General features: G+C 41.6%; 1 protein-coding gene across 2 annotated transcripts in view; it reads right to left on the bottom strand.

The window, feature by feature from the left end:
* The window catches only part of NOTCH2 (notch receptor 2), a 184,660-nt gene that overhangs the window by 67,577 nt on the left and 95,479 nt on the right, over nt 1–21,604 (bottom strand). For both annotated transcript variants that reach the window (XM_027866775.1, XM_027866776.1), the window contains exons 4-5: nt 20,120–20,455; nt 12,376–12,498 (exon numbers count right to left, since the gene is read on the bottom strand). In XM_027866775.1, coding sequence (XP_027722576.1) covers nt 12,376–12,498; nt 20,120–20,455 — 459 coding nt within the window. The remainder of the gene's footprint in view (nt 1–12,375; nt 12,499–20,119; nt 20,456–21,604) is intronic.

Genomic DNA, 21,604 nt, shown 5'->3' with positions numbered 1-21,604 from the left:
AGTTTATGTCAGAGGTTGGGGACTGGGCAATGCACGTGAAGAAAATGAACATGAAGCAGAAGATGGGTGCCAAATGAAGAGAAATTTAAATGCTGGTGGAATTCAGAAGGAGTGGTCACTGTGGCTGAAGTGGTCAGGGAATCAGAGACTATCTGAGGAAGGCACCTCAAAGGTCATCTAATCAAACAGATGCCTAAACCAAGAGCTCCCACTACCAAAAAAATCCAAAAGATGATTATGGGGGTTCCACAGGAAGACCTCCAGTAATTAGGAGTTACTCACTGAATAACTTGCTATCCACCAAGACAAGCCATTTCATTTTGGAAAAGCTGCAATTTTGGAAATTCCTTCCTTATATTCGAAGCCAAAATCAGCCTCCTCATACTTTGCACTTATTGGCTCTAGTATTTCCTCCGGGGCCAGTCAATTCAACAAGTATTTCTTAAGTACCTACATCCCAGGCACCCCTTCCTCCAAGAAGCTTCCATTTTATTGGAGGGAAAACAAAGTGTATACATATAAATATATGTGCGTATTTGTGTACATGTGTGTGCATATTTACATGTGTATATGTATCACGTATATACATATAGGTGTGTATACAAAGGTGTGTGTACACACACACAAGGTTGGGGTGGAGGGGAATCAGGAGAGGCCTTGGGTAGGAGGAGGTGGCCCTTGAGCTCAGGTCTGAAAGGAGGTGAGGAAAGGGTGCATTCTAGGCAAAGGGACAGCCAGTAGAGAGGCAGAGAGGTAGAGGGAATGCCAAATGAAAAAAGGTATGGAAAACTACAAGAGCAGCAAAGGAAAGGCAATCACTGGTAGACTTAATCTCCAAAAGGCATTACAGAGTTAAGAACAGAATGAACAAAGACATAGGAAAATACAGGACATTTTTGGAGGGCACCGTCAGTAACTGAATATGGCTTGAACGTAGAACATGTGAGGTACGATGGGAAAAAACCCACTGCCTCTAGCATCAGAAAACCTGGGTTCGAACCTTGGGCAAATCACTGAACTTCTCTGGGCCTCAGGTTCCACATTTATAAAATAAGAGAGGGGCTGGACTAGATTGCCTTTAGGTCTCCCACCAATCCTCGATCTATAATTCTATGAACAGTAAGAGAATGATGGAACCAAATAAATGCTCTCAAAAAGATCTCGTTCTAAGCAGTGGATGTAAGCCAATGACAAAAGTTTTAAATTGATCCAAAAGCACGAAGTCCAGCCAAATTAGGAAGGAGGTATTATCACCACCATATGGAGAAAAAAAACCCCAGGAAAGTGAAAGTAGGACCACCCACCCACATTTCAAAAGTCAAAAAGCCTTTCCTTTTTACATCCAGATTTTCAAGTACCATTTTCAGAACATCCCAACAACATGCTGGTTATAACCCTCTCATAGAGACAAACCGTATCATTGTAAGCTCCTTCAGGTCAGCGACTGTCTTTTGCCTCTTTTTGTATCCCCAGAGCTTTGTATAGTGCCTGGCACACAGGAGGCACTTAATAAATGTTTATTGATTGATACCATAAAATGAAAATGGAGGTGGTGTATTAATAAACATGCCCTACCAGGGTAGGGAAGATAATCTGGCTAACCAAGCTGAACTGCCCATATTCTGCACCAACATCCTTTTTTTTCCTCTTAAAAAAACACACTTTATGTCTGTTGTTTTTATATGATAGTCATTTTTGGATATATTCCATGGTCCCACCCCTTAGCACAGAACTCTTTCTTATAACAAAGAAAAAAGTTAAGCAAGACTAACTGGTGAAGTGACTGTATCTGACAGATTATGGAATCTTCTGCACCGAGGTTTCCACTTCTTTGCCAAGAGGAAGAAGAGGTTTATTTGATTATCTGTTCTCTAGCAAAAAGACTGATTACTACAATTACTCAGACTTTAGTTTCCTTTTAGTGATCATTTAATGTAAATTGGGACTGTACTTTATTCCAAGCTTTTAAAAATATTTTATTTTAATTTTTATTTACTTTTTAAAAAGTAAAGAGAGAAAGAATTATAGTCTCTACATTTCTCAGTATGGGGTAGGGCTATGAAGATTTAGTCTGGCATAGGAAATAAGCCATTGCCATTTATTTTTCATTAAAGCACACCCAAAATATAGTCTCAGACCATTCATACAAAGATTTTAGAGATTAGAAAGTAGACTTATGTGTTGGCAATTGTAGTCTTTTTGATTGCCTTTTTTGGGTGATATTTGTATATGATATTTGTGATACTTTATATATTTTTTATTATTTTTTATAATATTTTAGTGATATTTTAGATGATTTGTGATCTTTTCATATGCTTCAAGAATTCTCCCCTCTGAGATATTTTGAAAATTCATCACCGCATGTCTTTAAAGGTGTGTGTTTCACATCCTGAGGAGGTAGAGTCCACTGTAGCGGTTCTATTGAATTTGCTGAAGAGAAGAGTTAACTATAGAAATATCATTAGATTACTCCTGTCTTTTTGTTTTCTTTCCAGGTTCACGTATAAAATGCTCTTGGGATGATCTAACTTTCCCAGGTCTCAAGCGTTCTACAGGGTTGGTTTCCTCTCAACTGCTTTTTACTCTTTTGTGATGAGACACTTGTAAACTTCCATCTAAAACCTGGACTGGCCTTCGTTGTCACATCACTGTGCCCGGCAACCAGTCAATCACTTAATGGATAAAGTGGTTTTTGAGCTCCTTGGCCTTCTCATTGGGGTAACTGTTGTGCATCACAAAATTCTCTAAGTAACAATGACAGAGTTAATGACTTCAATCATTTTCCAATTTTTCAGAGTTCATAGGATTTCAAAGATTTATAATGGAAAGGGAACTTCAATCCTATTTATTCCACCCTTCTCATTTTACAGCTACAGAAACTGAGGTGAGAGGCGACATGACTCACAGTTAAAGTACATCAGGTGGGAGCTGCTATAATAATATGCAGTGTATTATTCTCGCCTTTACCTTCCCTTCTAATTTACCTTTATGATTATCAGTCAATGATCTGACTGCACAGTCATTTCCTGCCTATTAAGATGTAGCCAATTTCACTTGTGATGTTGTTTGGTGTTCACCACAATTAGGACTCTCATCCTGAATGATGTACAGGCATGACACTGAAGATTCTACTAACCTTTGGTCTCTTTTGTTTCTCGATCCTGAACTACATATTTTGCAGTGTATGGGTCCGTTTTCTAATGAACTTTTCATGATCCTCTCCTCCGTATTCACAATTGCAGTGAAATAATTGTATATAAAGTTATACACCAACTTGCTTTGAAGCATCTCATCAAACTCTTTATTGAATTTCTCTACTCTTCACCCTATACCGTTGGTGCATAAGTTAGAATTATCAAAATATTCTGGGCCTCAGTTTCCTCATCTGTAAAATGAGGGGGTAGGACTAGATGGTCCCTGAGGGTCCCTTCCAGTTCTAATCTAGGCTATTATGATCATCATGGCGGGCTCTTAGCTTGTGTTTACCATGAGCATTGCCCGATCAGTCACAGTCAGACACACTGCACCTTGACTCCAACACAGAGATGCCATTTTGGTCCTCTTTGAGAATGAAGAACAACCACCAACCGCGGGCACTATGAATTGGGATAATCAATGGTCCCATGAAATGGTTCTTGTGGTCTTTGGTCATACAACAGAGCTCTTAGACTGGTCTTCCCTGGAGAACGCCAACTCTTCTACTCCATTTATTCAATCCTCCAAAGGGAACCTGTATGAGTTATTCTTTTATTAAGGTTCATTTTTTTAGTTTCCTGGTATTACTATGGAGGTGATTCAGTTCCTTTAGCACTTTATCCCCTTGGTCACTGGACAAAGACTACACATAAGGAATATCAGGAGTTAAATTCAACTAGTGTTTACCAATGGTCTCAGAACGGTGCAATTCTTAACAGCTCCTACCCTCTACCTCCTTTTCCACCATTCTATTAAAATCACTGCAGAAATAGTTGCACAGGACTAGCAGCTATCTTGTATGTTTGTACTCATCTCCAAGGCCAAAAAAATTCACCTAGATGTTCATCACTATCTTGCTGGTGATGAGTCCTTAACTCAGTCAGGTTGGTCTTCAAATAACAAACACTGTCCGTCACAGGGCTCGTACTTGAAGCATTTCCATCTGTAGCATCTGCCAGGGATTACGTTCTTCTGGCCCAGTTTTTGAGAACTGAGGGCTCACCTCCATGCCACGATAAGGAATCCGAGAAGGATTTTTATGAAGAGCGATAAGAAACTAAAAAAGTAGGATCCAGGAAGGCAATACATAAATCCAGAGAACAGGCTTGTAATCAGGCGCTCATAATCAGCATGACAGAGTAGAAACTGAAATCTGAGACATTTCCTGCTCTCTCCATCCAGAATACAAATGAGGGTATTTTTGAGCTCCCAGAAAATAATGACTTTCCACTCTGAACCAGGGGGAACAATCTCTATACAGTTTTCTCTTAAAAATAAATAAATAAATAAAATTGAAAGCTGTGATGGGAAAAGCCTCACATTACAGATCAGCCTGTCACCAGCTAAAAATTGGACAGAATCAGGGACACCTGGTTCAAAAAACTAAAATGCGCAAAAGCCCAAGGCCCCAGACACAAAAGGCTCATGCACCAACTTTGGCAGTCACTGCCTAGTTTTTCATGCCAAAAAAGAGTTACTGAAATTGAAGCAACTGACAGCCATGAGAGTTTTAACAAACTCCTTGGGCTCATCATTCTATAAATGAGAGCTGGGAGAAAAGTTCAACCAGTTAGATTTGACTCATATCCACCTAAGGTCCGCTGCTCATGTCTGCCCAGGGCCCCAAAGCACAATTTTGGGACCAAAATGAAACTGCATTCATAGGTTCAGCACAAAATAATAAATCATGCCTGCCCGACCAGTGAACTCAAAAACGGTCGAGGAGGGGAATTTGTGAGCAGAGCCTTGGGCCAACCAAAGTTTAAAAGACTAGAACCTAAGCTCATCAAATAACACAATTTTCCTCTAAGGATCCCCGCTTTGAACTACTTGAATTCATTTTTTTAACTTTTCTTTAAATATGAGCAGAAATATTTGTTATGCTCAACTCAAACAACCTGAGAGATGTTAACATTGTAAATGGCCTGATCTACACAGAAATACTCCTAAAAAGCCCCTCAAAATACATTTTTCCAAGTGGGTCTCAAAGATGGTCTGAGGGTGTCTCTGGTTAGGAAACATGTGGCTATCCCTTTTCTACTCTCATTTTGGTTTACATCCCTAAGTGAGTTTTCATTGCTTAAAGGAATGTCCAGCACACCTATTGAATAAAGGTCTACAATAGGCAGAGGGCAACTAGGGGGCACAGTTGATAGAATGCCAAGCCTGGAGTCAGTCATTTATCTTCCTGAGTTCAAAACCAGCCGCATACGCTTACTAGCCGTGTGACCTTCAGCAAGTAGATTAAACCTGTTTACCTCAGTTTCCTCATCTGTCAAATGAGCTGGAGAAGGAAATGGCAAACCACTCTAGTATCTCTGCCAAGAAAACCCCAAATGGGGTCATGAAGAGTCAGACATGACTGAACAATAACAACTCTGTGGGCACAGCACTGTATTAGGCACTAAGAGAGGTGCCAACTTTAGATAAGAGAGAGTACCTGCCTTTATGGATCCTGTAGTCCAATAGGGCAATACACCTACTACACAATCGAATAAATGAATGAAGGACGGTCTAGGAAAGGGGAGATCATTACTGACTGCAGTGGGGAAGAGCTCAGACAGGGCTTCATGGAGGTAGTGATATCTGGGCAGATCTTCACTAAGACAGCCACAATGAGCAGAGAGAAGGGGTGGGCGATGAGAGCCCGCAGAGGTGGAATCAGCAGGTCTTAAAGAGAGGCCACGCACTTCTTGACTATTTATGCTTCCTTCTGCCTGAGCTTAGAGCTGACTGTAGCAGGGTGACTCATACTCCTGAAAGTGGCCGAGAAAGTCACAAATGTTCTACAGCCGGGGGGGGGGGGGGGGGGGGGGGGGGGGGGGGGGGGTGACAGAGGAAAGGGGTATAACTGTCAGAACGCTTAGGGTGTGCTCCAAATAAATGACTCTCAGTAATGTTCCAGCCCAGGTCACACCCCAGTCCTCAAATACAGGAATCTGGAGAATGCCACTTGAGTATACTTAGCCTGCATCTCTTTCACCTGGGGTCAAGGGCAACATTTTCCCTTCTACTGAAACCTGTACAGGGCTGCTCTCTGTGTATTTACTATAACCTACTACCGTCTGATGCCCAAGATCAGAGACCTGGTCGCCATAAATAACACCAATACTAATATTTATAATTAATCTTTGCATTTATATCAATATGAACAAATGAATGAAGCATTTACTTGGAGCTTACCATGGCTTTGTAAAAAAAGTTCTATGAAGTCACTGTTCTGAAGGAGCTCACATACTAAAAAGGGAGACAATCTGTAGGGAAGGTTTCAGCTGCAAGTCAAGTGGAAAAGTCCCATCGTCCTTAGGGTTCAGTGGTAAAGCAGATGTTGATATATCAGTACGTCAAGTACTATCAGAATCTTTATCTTCATTAGAATCTCAGCTCAGGGGCCTCCTGCTATGGGAAACTTCAAAGAAATCTCCCTTTCCCCCTGTTGTTTTTTGTACCTCTCAGAGAATCACAGAATTCTGAGAGATGGAAGGGACTTCAGCAGCTCCCTTGTCAAACCCAAACATGAAGGAATCCCCACTCTAACATAACCAACAAGTGGTTTCCATCCTCATCCTCATCCTCACCATCATCAACAAGCGTTTATTACTGTGTCCTATGTATCAGACTCTGTGCTCAAGTTAAAGCAGGAATTCTATCTCACTTCATCTTCACATCCCCTCAGTGCCTTGCAGGTAGTAGGGATTTAATAAATGGATGCTCAATTGAATGGAATTTGTCCTGCCACTATTCCAGTAAGATACTGGGACAGGGCACAACACAGGAAATAAGGATTCTAAGACTTCCCCAGGATTAAACAGTGGACAAAGCTGGCACAGCTGGGGAATAATTTCAGATAATTTTGACTCTAATGCATGCCATAGAATTCCATGCTTCCTATCTGTAAGTATGGGGCCACTGTGGGCCAGGACACTAATGGTGCCGGGAAGGAGTGAGTTAATTCTCCTTCTCTACCCCACCCCACTCTAACTCCTACAACACCAGCTGGGTTACTGTAAGTAAGGCAGTGGTAGTACAGACCTGGGACAAGTTGGGTTAAGTTTGCCCCCAAGTGAACTAACCTGGGACCCAACTGTGGGCCCTTTGGGCAAAGGGAAAATGTAAAAGTAGTTTTTAGGACTTTGGTGAGTAGCACATGAGAACAAGGGCCACTTCTCATCTACTACTTTTGCCAGTGGCTTTTATTTTTTATCTTCCTAAATTGTTGTTTTTGGGGGGCAATCGGCTTAAGTGACTTGCCCAGGGTCACCCAGCTAGTAAGTGTCTGAGGCTGGATTTGAACTCAGGTCCTCCTGACTCCAGGGCCAGTGTGCTATCCATTGCACCATCTAGCTGCCCCCCAAGTGGCTTCTTAACTGCCTTGAGAACTGCTTCTGAGAGTACTGGAATATGATTTTACTAAAAGGTCAAGTTATTTGAACTCTCAGGCTCTGAGCAGTCATTTTACCAGATGCAGAATACTGACACAGAAAGGAGCAAACAAAACTCTCTCCATCAAGGTCTTCTCAATAAATATGTTCTATGGTCTCAAATCTCCAGGGAGTTCATGCAATGCCAAGTTTCTGTGGTAATATATACCCACCTAGTCCTTCCCACAAAGACAGTTTGCAATCATACTTCCCCTCCTGGTCAATGTACCACACCAGCAGCTCCTTCTTCTCTGCTTAATAGCTAATAATGATAATAATAATAATGATTTCATGCTAAACCCTTTGCAATCATCTTGGTTTATCCTCAAAACAAATCTGGCAGTTAGGTGCTCTCACGATCCCCATTTTGCAGCTGAGGAAACTGAGGCAAGCTATGGGTAAGTGACTTGCTCAGGGTCACACAGCTAGAACTCAGGTCTTTACAACTCCAGATGCGGCAGCTCTCTCTCCACTGCGCCACATAGCTGTCCATTCATATAGGTCATGTCATACAGTAGACTGAATTCTGGGCTTGGGAGCTAGAAAAACCTAGATTCAAATCCTACCTTAGATACTTAACTAGCTGGGGGCAGCTAGGTGGCACAGTGGATAGAGCACTGGTCCTACAGTCAGGAGAACCTGAGTTCAAATCTGGCCTCAGACACATGATACTTACTAGCTGTGTGACCCTAGGCAAGTCACTTAACCCCAACTGCCTCACACAAAAAAACAAAAACAAAAAAATAAAAACAAAACAAAACCAGACACCTAACTAGCTGCAAGTCACTTAGCCTCAATTTTCTCATCTTTGAAATGAACTAATAAAAGCAAATGTTGTCATGAAGATCCAAGGAGTGTTTTTCAAACTTTACATCATTATATGCAACTACTGTCTCTTCTACCACTGCTGCTACTGCTAATTTCTCTGACCCAAGTCGGGTCAGACATGTCTTTCTGCAGAGAAATTCATCATGGAAAAAGGAAGGGAATTCTGTGCACTGGGATAAAATGTGACATGGTTGGGAAAGACTGCTCTGGCCTGGGCCTTCCTAAAAGTCCTTGCTAAAAATGAACTAAACCAAATATAAGGTAAACCTTCAAGCTATGTTGGGTTTATTTTTCCATAACACTGCATTCATTAGCTTTTGCAAAGCCCTGACTAATTAAAAAAACATGAAATTCAAATTACTAAATATTAGGATTATCAAGTCTTTGAGCAGATGTTCAGGGACCCTACGAGGAGACCCACTGTCCCTTATGCACAGAGAGCTACTGCTTCTGGCTACATGTTGTTATTCTGAAATTTCACATCAAGGGACCTGAATTAAAACCAAAGCTCCAGATTCTCGACCAAGTAAAAGGTAATGATGAAACTTTCTGAGAATCAGAAACTGCTCTGCCGTCTTCCTAGCTGGCAGAACATCCCAGGCCACTCCTTCATACCCGTTTTCCTTCAGAGAGGAAAAACCATCAGCTCAGCTGCATGTAACCCAAAGAAAAAAAATTACTAGAAAATGGCAGTTACTGGAAATGAAAGAGCTGGTGTGAAAAGTAAAAATAACCTGTGAGCCTCTAGCCCAGTGCCAAAACACACGGTGGGGACTTTTTAATAAATGATGGTTGACTAACTAGAGAAAGAAGAAAGTGATGTTTGATGGGATGCTAACTCGGACACTGGGGGTCCCTTTGGCAGAAAGGGGTGACAGAAAAGTGCCTGGACAAGATTTCCCAATCACTATTTCACCATCTTCACACCCTGTCTCCTGCCAGAAGATATTCCCAAAATGGAGAGAAGGGATTTTAAACAGGTAATGTTTTTTTTACAATGTTATGGACAGATATTTTGGTAAAATATCACGAGGTTGGGAAAGGCTGCTGGGGGCTGGGCCTTCCTAGTAAATGTCAGAGCAGGAAACTGGTATTAAAAAAAAAAGAAAAATTACAAAGCTCTTTAATCTCCACGGGCATCAGAGGCTTTCGTACCACACAGAACCATTCTCCCACAGGGCATGGAAGAGATTAGGATATAATCAAGTTCTTAACAAGTATCTTATGCTGCTCAGTACCACAGAGAGATTATAAAACAACCATCAAACCTCCCTAATAATCAAGTCACATTATTTCTTATATTTTTTCTTTTTGCATACGAAATCGTGACCCTATCAAATTCTTTTTAAACTACATACATCACATTTAACATGGCAGCACCAACATTGCCATCCTGGTCTGTGTCCCCTTCTGAATTTCCTTCTGCTCTTTTCTGTATATTTATTTATTTACTTTTCTTTTCAGTATATTTTTTAAAACGTTTCATTGGTGATGTTTTCTTTCTTTGCTTTTTTCCTCCCATCACTATCATCATCCTTCCTTTTGTGCCCCTCTTCACACTCCCTACCCCCTCAAATAAAAGTCCTCCCTTGCACCAAGCAAGCAGAGTCAAAACTAAGTGTCACATTGGTTATGTCTCGCGTATACTCTTCAACACCTTTCTGCCAACGGGGTGCATGTGGTGGGGAGGGGCACGCTTCGTTGGCATCAGGCTTCTGGAGTCCCGACTCAGCCACTACAGCCATCGAAGCGGAAGTCTTCTGCAATGTTGTTGGTGATGTAGTTAAACTGCTCTCCTGCTTCTGTTCACTATCATCAACTTTTTTTTTAATTAAAAAATGTTTTGGCTTCTGAAAACCTCCTGTGTCAATGGCAACAGACTAGAAGGGAGATGCTAGAACAAGCTGAAAGTTAGTTCACATGCTGAGGACACCAGGAAGAATTCTAGGGGAAGTCCATCCCCAGGGAAGCCTGGTGAGAAAGTATTAAACAAGTGTCAGATTTGGAGCCTAAAAGCAGAAATGGATGTCCTTCCAGGAAAGCTACTAGGCAATTTTTTTAAAAAAAAATAAGTTTTTATTGGTGTCTTCTGATTCTTACATCACAGTTATCCCCAGTATCCTTCCCTCTACCAGGGAATAATTAGGTGGGAACAAGGACTAAGGGATCTTTCAGAGGAAAAACAATTGTTATGGTTGGGATTTAACATTAGTCTTCTTTGGGGGGGGGGAGAAGAGGACAGGAAAGATATTATTATCATTGGTAATGTGGCTCTCTCTCTTTTTTTCTCCTCCTCTGTCTCTGTCTCTCTCCCTTCCCCCACCAGAAACCTTCTCCACTTTTCACTTCTAACACACACATCAATACTCTGATCATCATCTTTAAGAAGGCCTGGTTCTTCATTGCCTAAGCTGGAATTAAAAGTTGAGGTAAAAACATTTAACCTCCAAAAATGAATGAGCAGCTGGACAACACCAGCCCCCAACTCTCTAGCCCTAACTGCAAGACAAAAGAAACAGAACAAGGCTCCCAATTAAGTCAATTCAGTTCATTCAACAAACTACTCCCTGAGATGTCTCTATGTATAAGCTACAGTGGTGGTTGGTGGTGTACAGGTCAGGAGCAGAAAGCCTATTTTCTTACTTTGGGGACTCCTGATGCTACAATGGGCAAGGCAGATAGAGGGTGATGGGTAGTATCACATACATAATGACATCAATGTGCACTTTACACAATTACACAACACAGATGATTAAGTGGCGCCATAATGCACAGAGAGAGAGCTGGACGTGGAGTTGGAAAGACTTAAGTTCAAACGTGGCCTCAGACCTTCACTAGTCCTGTGACCTTGCACAAGTCACTTAACTCTGTTTGCCTCAGTTTCCTCATCTGTAAAGTGGGGCTAGCATCCCAACTCCCCAGGGTTGTTGTGAGGATCAAAGGAGATATTTCTAAAGTGCTTTGCAAACTTTAAAGTACCATATAAATGCTAGCTCATAATAATCATTACTATGGAGAGAAGTAAAATGGTACCTAGCCTACATAAACAGAATTCATTCCATTTCTCCCCAAATCCAACCCTCTTCCAAACTTTCCAGTTTCTTTTGAGAGCACTGTACTCCTTCTGGCTTCTCAGCTCCACAAACTCAACAGGATCCTCAAAACTCCTTACTCTCCCTCACCTATAATCCACTCACATTGCCAAATCTTGTCTTTTCCAACATGGCTTACCTCCATCTCACTTCCCCCTACTTAAGCCACTTAATTCAGGCCTTCATCCCTTCTTTCCTGGTTTAATGCAATGGCCTCCTCATTGGTCTCCCTAAGTCTTTCCTACAATAGAATGTAAGCTCCTTGAGGGAAAATAAATAATAAAAATTATTCCATATTTGACTGTATTCCAGTGCCTGGAACACAGCTTAATAAATGTTTGTTGATCAACAGATCGATTCTCTGAAATCCTACAAAAATTTACTGTTCATACAATGCATTTAGACAATTCGATACTATCTCATATCATTACCTGATTCATAAATGTTGATAAATATTTCCTAAATGAGACAATAAGCTGTTAGAGGCCAGGAATAATGTCTCTAATATATTCTCTTGTTTCACCTACCCTCATCCCCATAGTACTCAGTAAATGGTGAATGCTTGATCAGCATCTATTTAAAAATATTAATTGAAATATTTCCCTGTAGCTGAGAAAGGTCAACATCTTGAGTCTGGGGCATGGAAATGTACCCTATAGTAATGAGCTGAGTAAGTAAGAGCTGAGAGGGTTTCAGATACAGACCACAAAGTGGCTTTTCAGTGGCTCAGTGTAAATTGTTGAAGTTCATATGCCAATCACTGGCCTCATCAGAAACATTCCTGGTGCCACTGCCAATGCCCTTCCGGTCTCAGCACACCTACGGCACATTCCACTTACCTGTCCACTGTGGAGGACAGCGACAATTGTAAGTATTGACCCCGTCAACACAAACTCCGCCATTCTGACAATTGTGGTTGGGACAGTCATCAATATTCTTCTCACAAGTGGTTCCTTCAAAACCTGATACAAGAGGAACAGTAACCAAAAAAGGTCAGTAATTCACACAGGGAAAAGGTGATCTGCCACAGGTTCTGATCCAAACTTGGTCAGCCAGCAGGTTCTGCTCAGTTTCCTCAACTGTAAGAAAAGGGGGTTGGTCTGCACGATGCCCCTATGGTCTCTTTCAGCTCTAAGTGTACGCTCAGCCCAAGAACCGTCAGTCAGAAACCTCTCCCCCACACTCTTTCTTCTATACAGCAAACATTACATACTGTACCTAGTATAATTCCCTCATTGTGATCCCTCCCCTCCAGAGGCTTCAAAGCTCCACTGGAACATCCAGATTCCCATTTTACTTGCATAGGATAAAATCCTGGTGAAGGTGAACTTTTCCTGCTACTAGGACTTCACTGGTAGTATTTTAAAAACATGCCCACCAAATTCTTTCCTTCATGTCAGTCACTCGGGTTGGGGAAAGGGAAGGGACAGAAGGAGGTAAGATAATAGAGCTGTCATAATTAAATTCCTTTTTATTAGAATGCACAAGGATATCATTATGTCCATTAAATGTACCAATATTCTAAATTCATTTCTCCCCCTAAATTACTCCTTTATCTCCTCTCTATTCTGTTCTTTGCTTTAGCACAGAAGATCATACCCACCCTCCTCTTAATAGCAGCTCTATCCATTGATCGTTTCTAGTGGTCCCATTGTGGGTTTGCCCTTCTCCAGCCTATTTCTGGCACTGAGATTTGGGTCCCTCCTTGACTGATGTAATCCAAAGCCACTAAGCTTCAAGATCAATGGCTTACCAACTTCTAAGACAAAATCCACCATGCCTCAGTCATTATATTGGGCCTCCCAAGTCACCCCTTGTACTTTCTTTCCTTTTCTATCTCCATCACAAGCTCTTCCTATGAATTCTACATCTATGCTACTCCACCCTAGGCCCAGCAAGTTTGTTTGTTTTATTTTGCTTTTTTTTTCCAGCAGCAACCACACAAAATAACACTGGCCAGATAATTTGGGTGGAGACGAAAAGAAATCACTCTCTGTGAAACTAAGGATTTAAATGAAACTGGAAATTATGACTCAACGGAATGATGTTCCTTTAGGAACACCATAATGATGATATTACTAAGTATGACCAAGGCTACTAGATTATTTTTTGGGCTCCCAATTTTTTTAATGATCTCATACATAACTGTACGGAATGCATGACCACATTTATACTATTATACCACTCCTACATTTATACTACTACATTTAGGGGTAGGAGGCTCAATCCTACATTTATCTACTGCCTTTTACAAGGTCTTATCTATACAAACATTTTCTAGAATCATAGAATTTTAGATCTGGAAGGAATCTTAGCAATCACTCAGCTTCACTCCTACTTTTTTTTGGGGGGAGGGATCCAAATTTGTGACTTCATTTGGTGTGGGGAACTCCTTGGTATGGGAAGTCCCTCCACTGTTACAGACTGGCATCTCACTTGTAATTTGGAGTCGTAGAGAGTGGCATGTTGCACTAATATGTGTCAGAAGAATGACTAGAACTCAAGACTGAGTGACTTTGAAGGCTGCTCTCCCATCCACTAGGGCCATGTCACTTCCCCTTTCTACATTTTACAGATGACAAGTTTCCAGACGTGCAGGTTAAAGGGTTGAGAAATAGCTGGGTGTGTCAGGTTCATTGGGAGGATCACATTGGCACGATAGCCGGACCATATGAACTTAAGCCAATTTAAATCCTTAAAAGGATAAGTAAGGAGAAATAGCTTCAGAGGTATGGTTCAAAATCCTACTGTCACAGTACCATGGGCAGGATTGCTTATTGATGATAGTAGGGGGAAGGAAGAAGGTTATAGGGAAGAGTGAGACAGAAAACTCTTCTGGACCCATAATTCCAAAAACTAGTACATCCCTGTTAGAAGCCACTGCACCTTCTTTCTCGAGTCTGATGGGTGTGTATCTGTGGAATGAGTTAGTAGAAAAAAGAGAGGTTACCCAGTTGAACTTCCCTAAAGGGTCTCTTATAGGCAAAGCTGACAGAATTCTGAAGGTTGTGAGTGAAAAACCTCAAGGAATAAGCAAATCTGCAATGAGAAAACTAGAGGACCGGTACAAAAAACAGACTAACAAAACCTAAATTACAGGCTCATGGGATTTAGCCTTTCTGACGGCTCGTCCTTGTTACTATTGTTTTTTCTTCTTAGCTAGCTCTCATTATATTTCTATCTACTAAATCCACTTTTCTAGAAATTCACAAAAGGACAATGGATGCAAAAGTAATCCTGGGTATAGCTAGAAATGTATTTTCTCCCTAACTTTCAAATTCTTGGCCAGAATTTTGAGGTACATCAGGTAAGCAGGTCTTGCCTTCCAGTCCCAAGGACCATCATCAGTAGTACCGTAAGTCCCATGGCACTTGACCCCAAAGTCAGAGGGGTTTGCCAAAGCAGGGTGCCATGGCCAGGGAGGCAGTCACTTATCTCGGAGTATGTCAAAACTCAGAGAATGGAAAAACTAAAACCAAATAACTCTTAATCCTAGCAGAAACACAGCAGACACGAAACCCACAAAATGTGCTCCATCCTTATTTTAATGACCAAGGGATAATAAATAATCATCAGCGTGCTAAGTGCAAAGATAGTTACTAGGGATATGGGGGAAGGCCCATCCACTAGGTTCCTATTTAGAAGAAGACATGAGAGAGAAGAGGAATGAAGGGGTATGTGGGAAGGAGGGGGAAAACATACTGAACACTAACACTACCCAATCCAACTGTCAACTCTCAAGAGACAGCCAATAGATTTAAAAACAGCCCAATGTTTTGTGATGACTTGTACTGCTTTATTAAAATGCACACCTACCCACAAAACCACCCTTACCCAGTTCTTCCTCCAGCTGGCCCCGACCCAATAATATTGGGAGTTGATGATTTGATAATTTTCGTTAGTGTTCTATTGTGTTCTTATGATAAACCTTCTTTGGCTGGGTGCCACTCCTCAGTACACATACATACAGGCTTCTGCTAAGGAGTTTATATAATGTTAACTCATGAAAGGTCTGAAATGTTCACAGCTGTTGATCCATGAGAACAGAGGGGCCTTTACCTGCTGGAGTAGATTCTACTTTTCTGCCCCTTAGAGATCTTTCTATTCCCCCTCTTCTTGGAGTCTTCAAAGGCTACATTTTATGCTAGTGAAAAAAACTCTGAATTTTTACAAACAAGCTTGATGTCTCTCCTCTCCCACCCCAGGAAATATTTCTCTAATGAAGTCAGCATGGTGTAGGGGAATGGGTTCTGAATTCAGAGTCAGAGGATCCAGATTTAAATCCCACATTTGATGTTTGTTGCCTGTGTGACCTTGACCTGAGGTCAAGTCAATTAAGCCCTGTGGGTCTCAGTTTCCTCATCTGTAAAATGAAGGAACTGGACTAGAAGAGCTCCAAGATCTCTTCCAGCTCTAAGATCTATGAGCTAAACACAAATAGAGGTCTTTATTTTTTGCCAGAAAAGTGGCAGGAGGAAGCATTATTAAATCAGTTATAACTGGTTTGCATATTCGTATCATTAGAGCAGAAGATCATTGACCTGATGCTAGAAAAGACCTTCAGATCAGTCAACAAGTATGTATTAAATGGTTACTACATGCGAGGCACTGTGCTAAGAAGCCACTTCATTGAAAACCCTTAATTCACAGGTAAGGTGAGCCAGAAAGGGAAAGTAAACCTGCCCAAGGTCCATGGCAGAGCTAGGATTCAAAATCAGTTCCAGGGTCTTTCCATTTTACCTCGTTTCTCCCCCAAGACTATATATGGATGGAGTGGGCAATCCAGACAAGTGTGTACACGCAGTAGGTCACTACTCGGGCAACCGAGTAACCTTCAGTTTGATGCTCACTAGCAGAACAAGTCACTTTACCTTCTGATGACTCAGCTTCCCCATCTTTAAGTGTGATAACTAGCACATAAAGAAGAGTACTTGTGGATGCTTCACATGTTTCTTTTTAAAAGCCATCCCAAGTCTACTTCTTTAGGGAAGGAAATGGTGCTGAATAATTGGAGGGGCCTTCTCAAAGCATTCCACCATCGGGAAGCCTTCCCTGACTAAGAGTTATTTTTCAACCCCACCCATACATTCCTAGACATATGAACTGTGAACTTCAAAGTCTTAAATTGTGCAAAAATATAATTATTCACAGGTTTCCTGCATCATCTTTTGGTTTGCAGCAGACCAGGGCATCCTAGTTTAAGTCACAGGCTCCTACAAGACGGGGACCAGGAGGATTTAATTTTTTTCCCTCTTTTTTCTTTTAACTGCAGCGCCCAGCTAGTGCCATAAGGCAGCGGGTACTCTATATGCACTAATGACAGAAGCATTTTATTTCTTTGATAATGGCCAACTAGGTGGTGCAGTGGATAGAGCGCAAGGCCTGGAGTCAGGAAGATCTGAGTTCAAATCCAGCCTCAGACAGTAGCTGAACAACCCTGGGCAAGTCATTTAACCCTGTTTGCCTCAGTTTCCTCATCTATAAAATGAGCTGAAGAAGGAAATGGCAAACCACTCCATTATATTTGCCAAGAAAATCCCAAATGGGGTCACAAAGAGTTAGACATGACTGAAACAACAAACTTTACTTTTCCCCCAACAATTCAAAAGGAACTGACATTCTCTGAAGCTCAAAACACTCTGAGGTAGTTCAGATCTATCATTTCTTCTCTAATTCCCTACCTTTCTTACTTCACCAATGAGGATAAATGACTTGCTTGAAATGGTAAGCAGAGAGTCAGGAAGAGAATGTTTGTCTCCTTATTCCTTGACCTAGTGTGACATAGTGAATCCTTGGAATTAGATGAGCTGGGTTTGAGGCCTATTATTATTATTATTAATAATAATAATTATAATTAATAATAATAGCAGCTAGCATTTATATAGCATCTACTATGTACCAGTCATTGTGCTAAGCATTTTACAAATAATATCTCACTTGATCCATCTATACAGTTTATAGTTGAAGAAACTGTGGCAAATAGAGGTTAAGTGGTCCTGCTCGAGGTCATACGGCTAATAAGTGTCTGAAGTAGGATTTGAACTCAGGGTCTTCCTGACTCCAGGCCCGGAGCTCTATCCCATTGCTCCACTACTTCTACCATCTATCTACATGAGTAAGTCAACATCTCAGAGCCTCAGATTCACTATAAATCGAGGCTGAAAATACTTGTACTGCCAACTTTGTAGGGTGGTTATGAGAAGCAATTGAGATACAGTAATTAAAAGAAAGCACTCAATATATGTGTTATTATCATTATTATTATTATGATGATGATGAATAGGCTAGACATCTTTTCTCTCGCCGAACGTGGGTTTTCTTTTTTCCTGGAGAATCTATTATTCTGGTTTGACAGATCTCTTCCTGTACACACTTTCAGAATTCCCTAGGGTCCTTATCCTCACTGATGGATAACAATGCAGAGAATTTCAGTGAATAATCACTCTCTCCTAGCTAAAAAAACTTCCTTTATTGACTTCTCTGACTTCCTATCATTGTCTCATTGCCAAGTCAACTCCCTGGTTCTAGGCAACTGTTAAAAGGCATTTTCTACAAAGTGAAAGAGCTTTCCCCCCGCCCCCTGAAGGTTTATACAACGTCATACCAAACTCAATCATTTAGGCCCTTTGGCCTTCTGATATATCCAAATGCCAGAACATATGGAAAAGTGAAATGTTCACATTCAGATTACTTCCTTAACTCTTAAAATACTAACAAATGAAAGTCCTGAAGACTAAAGATTTCCTTTAAATTATCTTTTCCACAAGCATGATGCTCACTGAAAGATTGTGTGGGATTGTGGAAAGACAGCTGGCCCCAGGTCACTGGGGTTCGAATACAGTCCCAGGTACTTACTGGCTGGCACACGTAGGTGCTTAATAAATCCTTGTTGACTGAATGACTAACGAATCATAAGATGGTGTGACCACGGGGTCAAGTCACTCAACCTTCCAAAGCCTCCATTTTGTTGTCCATAGAACACGACAGCCCATCTGGAAGGCTTATTATGAGGAAATCACTTTGCATACTTTAAGATGCTTTATTAATGTGAGTTCAGAAGACCACATATTTAGGTTATAGAGGACCTCAAGTCCCAATCCTCATATTACAGAAAAAGAAACTGAGATGCAGAGAGGTTAAATGAGTTGTCCACCAGGGTCACAAAGCTAGTAAGAGTCTGAGTCAGGATCTGAACCCTGATCTTCTTGAGTTCAAGTCCAGTGACAATCTACTATGCCACATTGCCTGCTTTTATGATTTATAGTAATGTCATTATGAATAGTGTGTTATTCAGTTGTTTTTCAGTTTTCAGTGTCTGACTCTCTGTGACTCCATTTGCGATAGTCTTGGCAAAAACACTGGAGAGGTTTGCCATTTCCTTCTCCAGTTCATTTTACAGATGAGGAAACTGAGGCAAACAGGGTTAAGTGACTTGCCCAGGATCACACAGCTAGTAAGAGTTATCTGAGGCCAGATTTGAACTCAGGAAGATGAGTCTTCTTGACTCCAGGCCTGGTGCTCTGTCCACTGTGTCACCCAGCTGTCCCTATTAATAGTGTACTAGCACACATTAATGAATAACATTTATTCAGAGCCCAGAGTGAATACATTCCCTGCCTTTTGAATGTAGGAAAATTGAGGATAAAAACAGATTAAGTCCTAAAATAGCATGTAATTTTCAGGTGAGCATAAATCCATATTCATTACACCTAAATTGAAATATATTTTCAAAACCTGCGGCTTTCAAATGAAAAAAAATTTTCTTCCTTTCCATTCACTTCTGCGAGTAAAGCGTATTCACAGAATCTAAGTGTTTCCAACTCCCTCTGGAAAGCAGGGGAGAGAACTTTTTTTTTGAGGCAATTCTGCTTACTTCACAGATTTTCCTCCCCTGCAGTTTTCTTTCTTTTGTTTTTTTTTGTATTACTAAGACACTTGTATAAAAACAGAATTGTTGTTGCTTAGCAATTCATCTGTTCCAGCTGCTTATTCTCCAGTCCCAGTTAAAATCCTCTGTTTCTGACATTCTAATTATTCAAACAAGATTCCTTCAAAGCTTATTTCTTCCTCCTTTCCAACGGGACATCAAGACCCCCGACTTCCTTACATACGTAGCTGTATACCTAATTGCAACTTTTTACATCTTAGGAGTGGGTAGGGTGTGTAGGTTGTCTATGTATATAAATGTATAGTGGGAAGATCAACACCTTCTGCCAATAAACAGCTGCGTCTAATTTTCAAGGCTGCCTTCAGACGTATCCTTAACTCTTTTCCCATGCCTGCCCCTTTCCCTTTCCCCAACTTTCCCTTTAAAAGATGCAATAAAAATATCCCAGTCACCCATCACCATAAATACTGACGTGGTAAATTATCCTGTGTTGATTTATCCACCATAAAGTGTCCATAAAAGTCCTTTCCTCCCCCCTCCTCTGCTACCCCACCACTGTAACATCATTAATCATAATCTTCATACTTCCCCTTTTCCATGACAGAAGGCTCCTTCCCTGATATGAGCTGAGCTCCACCCAATCCCACCCTCAGCTGATATCTCCCCAGACCCAGGGGGCTCTCACAGCTCCTTACCTGGCAAGCAGTTGCATTCAAAGGTAAAGTCACCAGTCTGCCGGCAAGTCCCGCCATTCACACATGGTGAAGGTGCACATGGCACGTAGGGACTGTCACAGTGCTGCCCAGTGAAACCCTGTGAGCATTGGCACTGGTAAGAGCCCGGCAGGTTGAGGCATGTGCCGCCATGTTGGCAGCGCCCGGCAGTGTCACATTCATTCACGTCAATGTCACATCTCTGTCCTGTGTAGCCTGCTGGGCAGCTACAGGAGAACTGGTTGGCTATCGTGGTACATGTGCTTCCATTTGCACATGGCTGAGACAAGCAGGCGTCTATCCACTGGCAGTGCTTTCCTATGGGAAGGATGGTCACACTTAGCAACTTGACAAAAATGGAGTTGCTCCAGGCGCACTATCCCCAGCTCCATTCTCAGTTTCAACACACCCTGTTATCTCACAAAGGCATGCACCAAATTCCTGAACCAGCAGGTATCAAAAGCACCTTTGGAAACCTGGCCAAGACTTACAGGGAGCCTACTGTGCAACTTTTCTGATAGCATCCCCAAATGCCTCCTTAAACACAAGTTTTCCAAAGTATCCAGGCCATCTCAGCAGACTGACGAAGAACATGGTGTATCTCTCTGAGGCAAGGGGGTAGTTATTATTGTATGTTAACTTAGCAGGAATCCCAATACTTGGAGCATCAGAGGAGGACATGGACTAATTAAATAATACAGCCTTAGATGTCTACTCTTCAAACTTCAAAGATCTAGGATTTCACCAATGCTGGCATTGTCCTCCACTGATGAAACCCATAAACCTACTAGGCCTTAACAGACAGTGTTCATAAATTGCAAAAAAAATCACTCCCTGGTGGTCATGATGGGGTCCTTCAACCTTCTCATGATGGGGCTGTTTGCTCTTGTCAGCAGGTCTAAATTCAGAGCCTTTTCCAGCATGGTGGGACCTTCCAGAGCTTGGCCCCTGCTATTACAGCAGCTTTATACCTTCCTCATGTACTCTCTAATCCAGTGACACCGGCCTCCTTGCTACTCCTCCTACAACACACGCCGTCTCCCGACTCTAGACATCTTCTCTGGCTATCCCCCATGCCTGGAATACTCTCCCCTGGCTCCTTTCAAGATCCCACCATCTATGGAAGGTCCTACTGGAGCTCCCTGAATGCTTATGCCTTCCCTCCGTGGATCAGCTCCAATTTACATAGTTGTTTCCCTATTGTCTCCCCCAGTAAACTGGGAATTCCTTAAGAGCAGGGACGGGTTTTCGCCTTTGTTTGTATCCCCAGTATTCAGCACAGGTGCCTAAGGACACCGTAGGTGCTTAATAAATGCTTGTTAGTTGACTGACTAAATGCCAGGGTTTCTTCCTCAGCATGATGAAAGCCAGAAGTAGGACTTTGTGGCAAACATCTATTAAGCCCTTAATAATTTCTCTTTCTCTCTCTCTCTCTCTCTCTCTCTCTCTCTCTCTCTCTCTCTCTCT

The sequence above is a fragment of the Vombatus ursinus genome, unplaced genomic scaffold, assembly GCF_900497805.2.
Source record: "Vombatus ursinus unplaced genomic scaffold, bare-nosed wombat genome assembly UNPS02014782.1, whole genome shotgun sequence".
Lineage (NCBI taxonomy): Eukaryota > Metazoa > Chordata > Mammalia > Diprotodontia > Vombatidae > Vombatus > Vombatus ursinus.
This window is presented reverse-complemented; position numbering and strand designations above follow the sequence as displayed.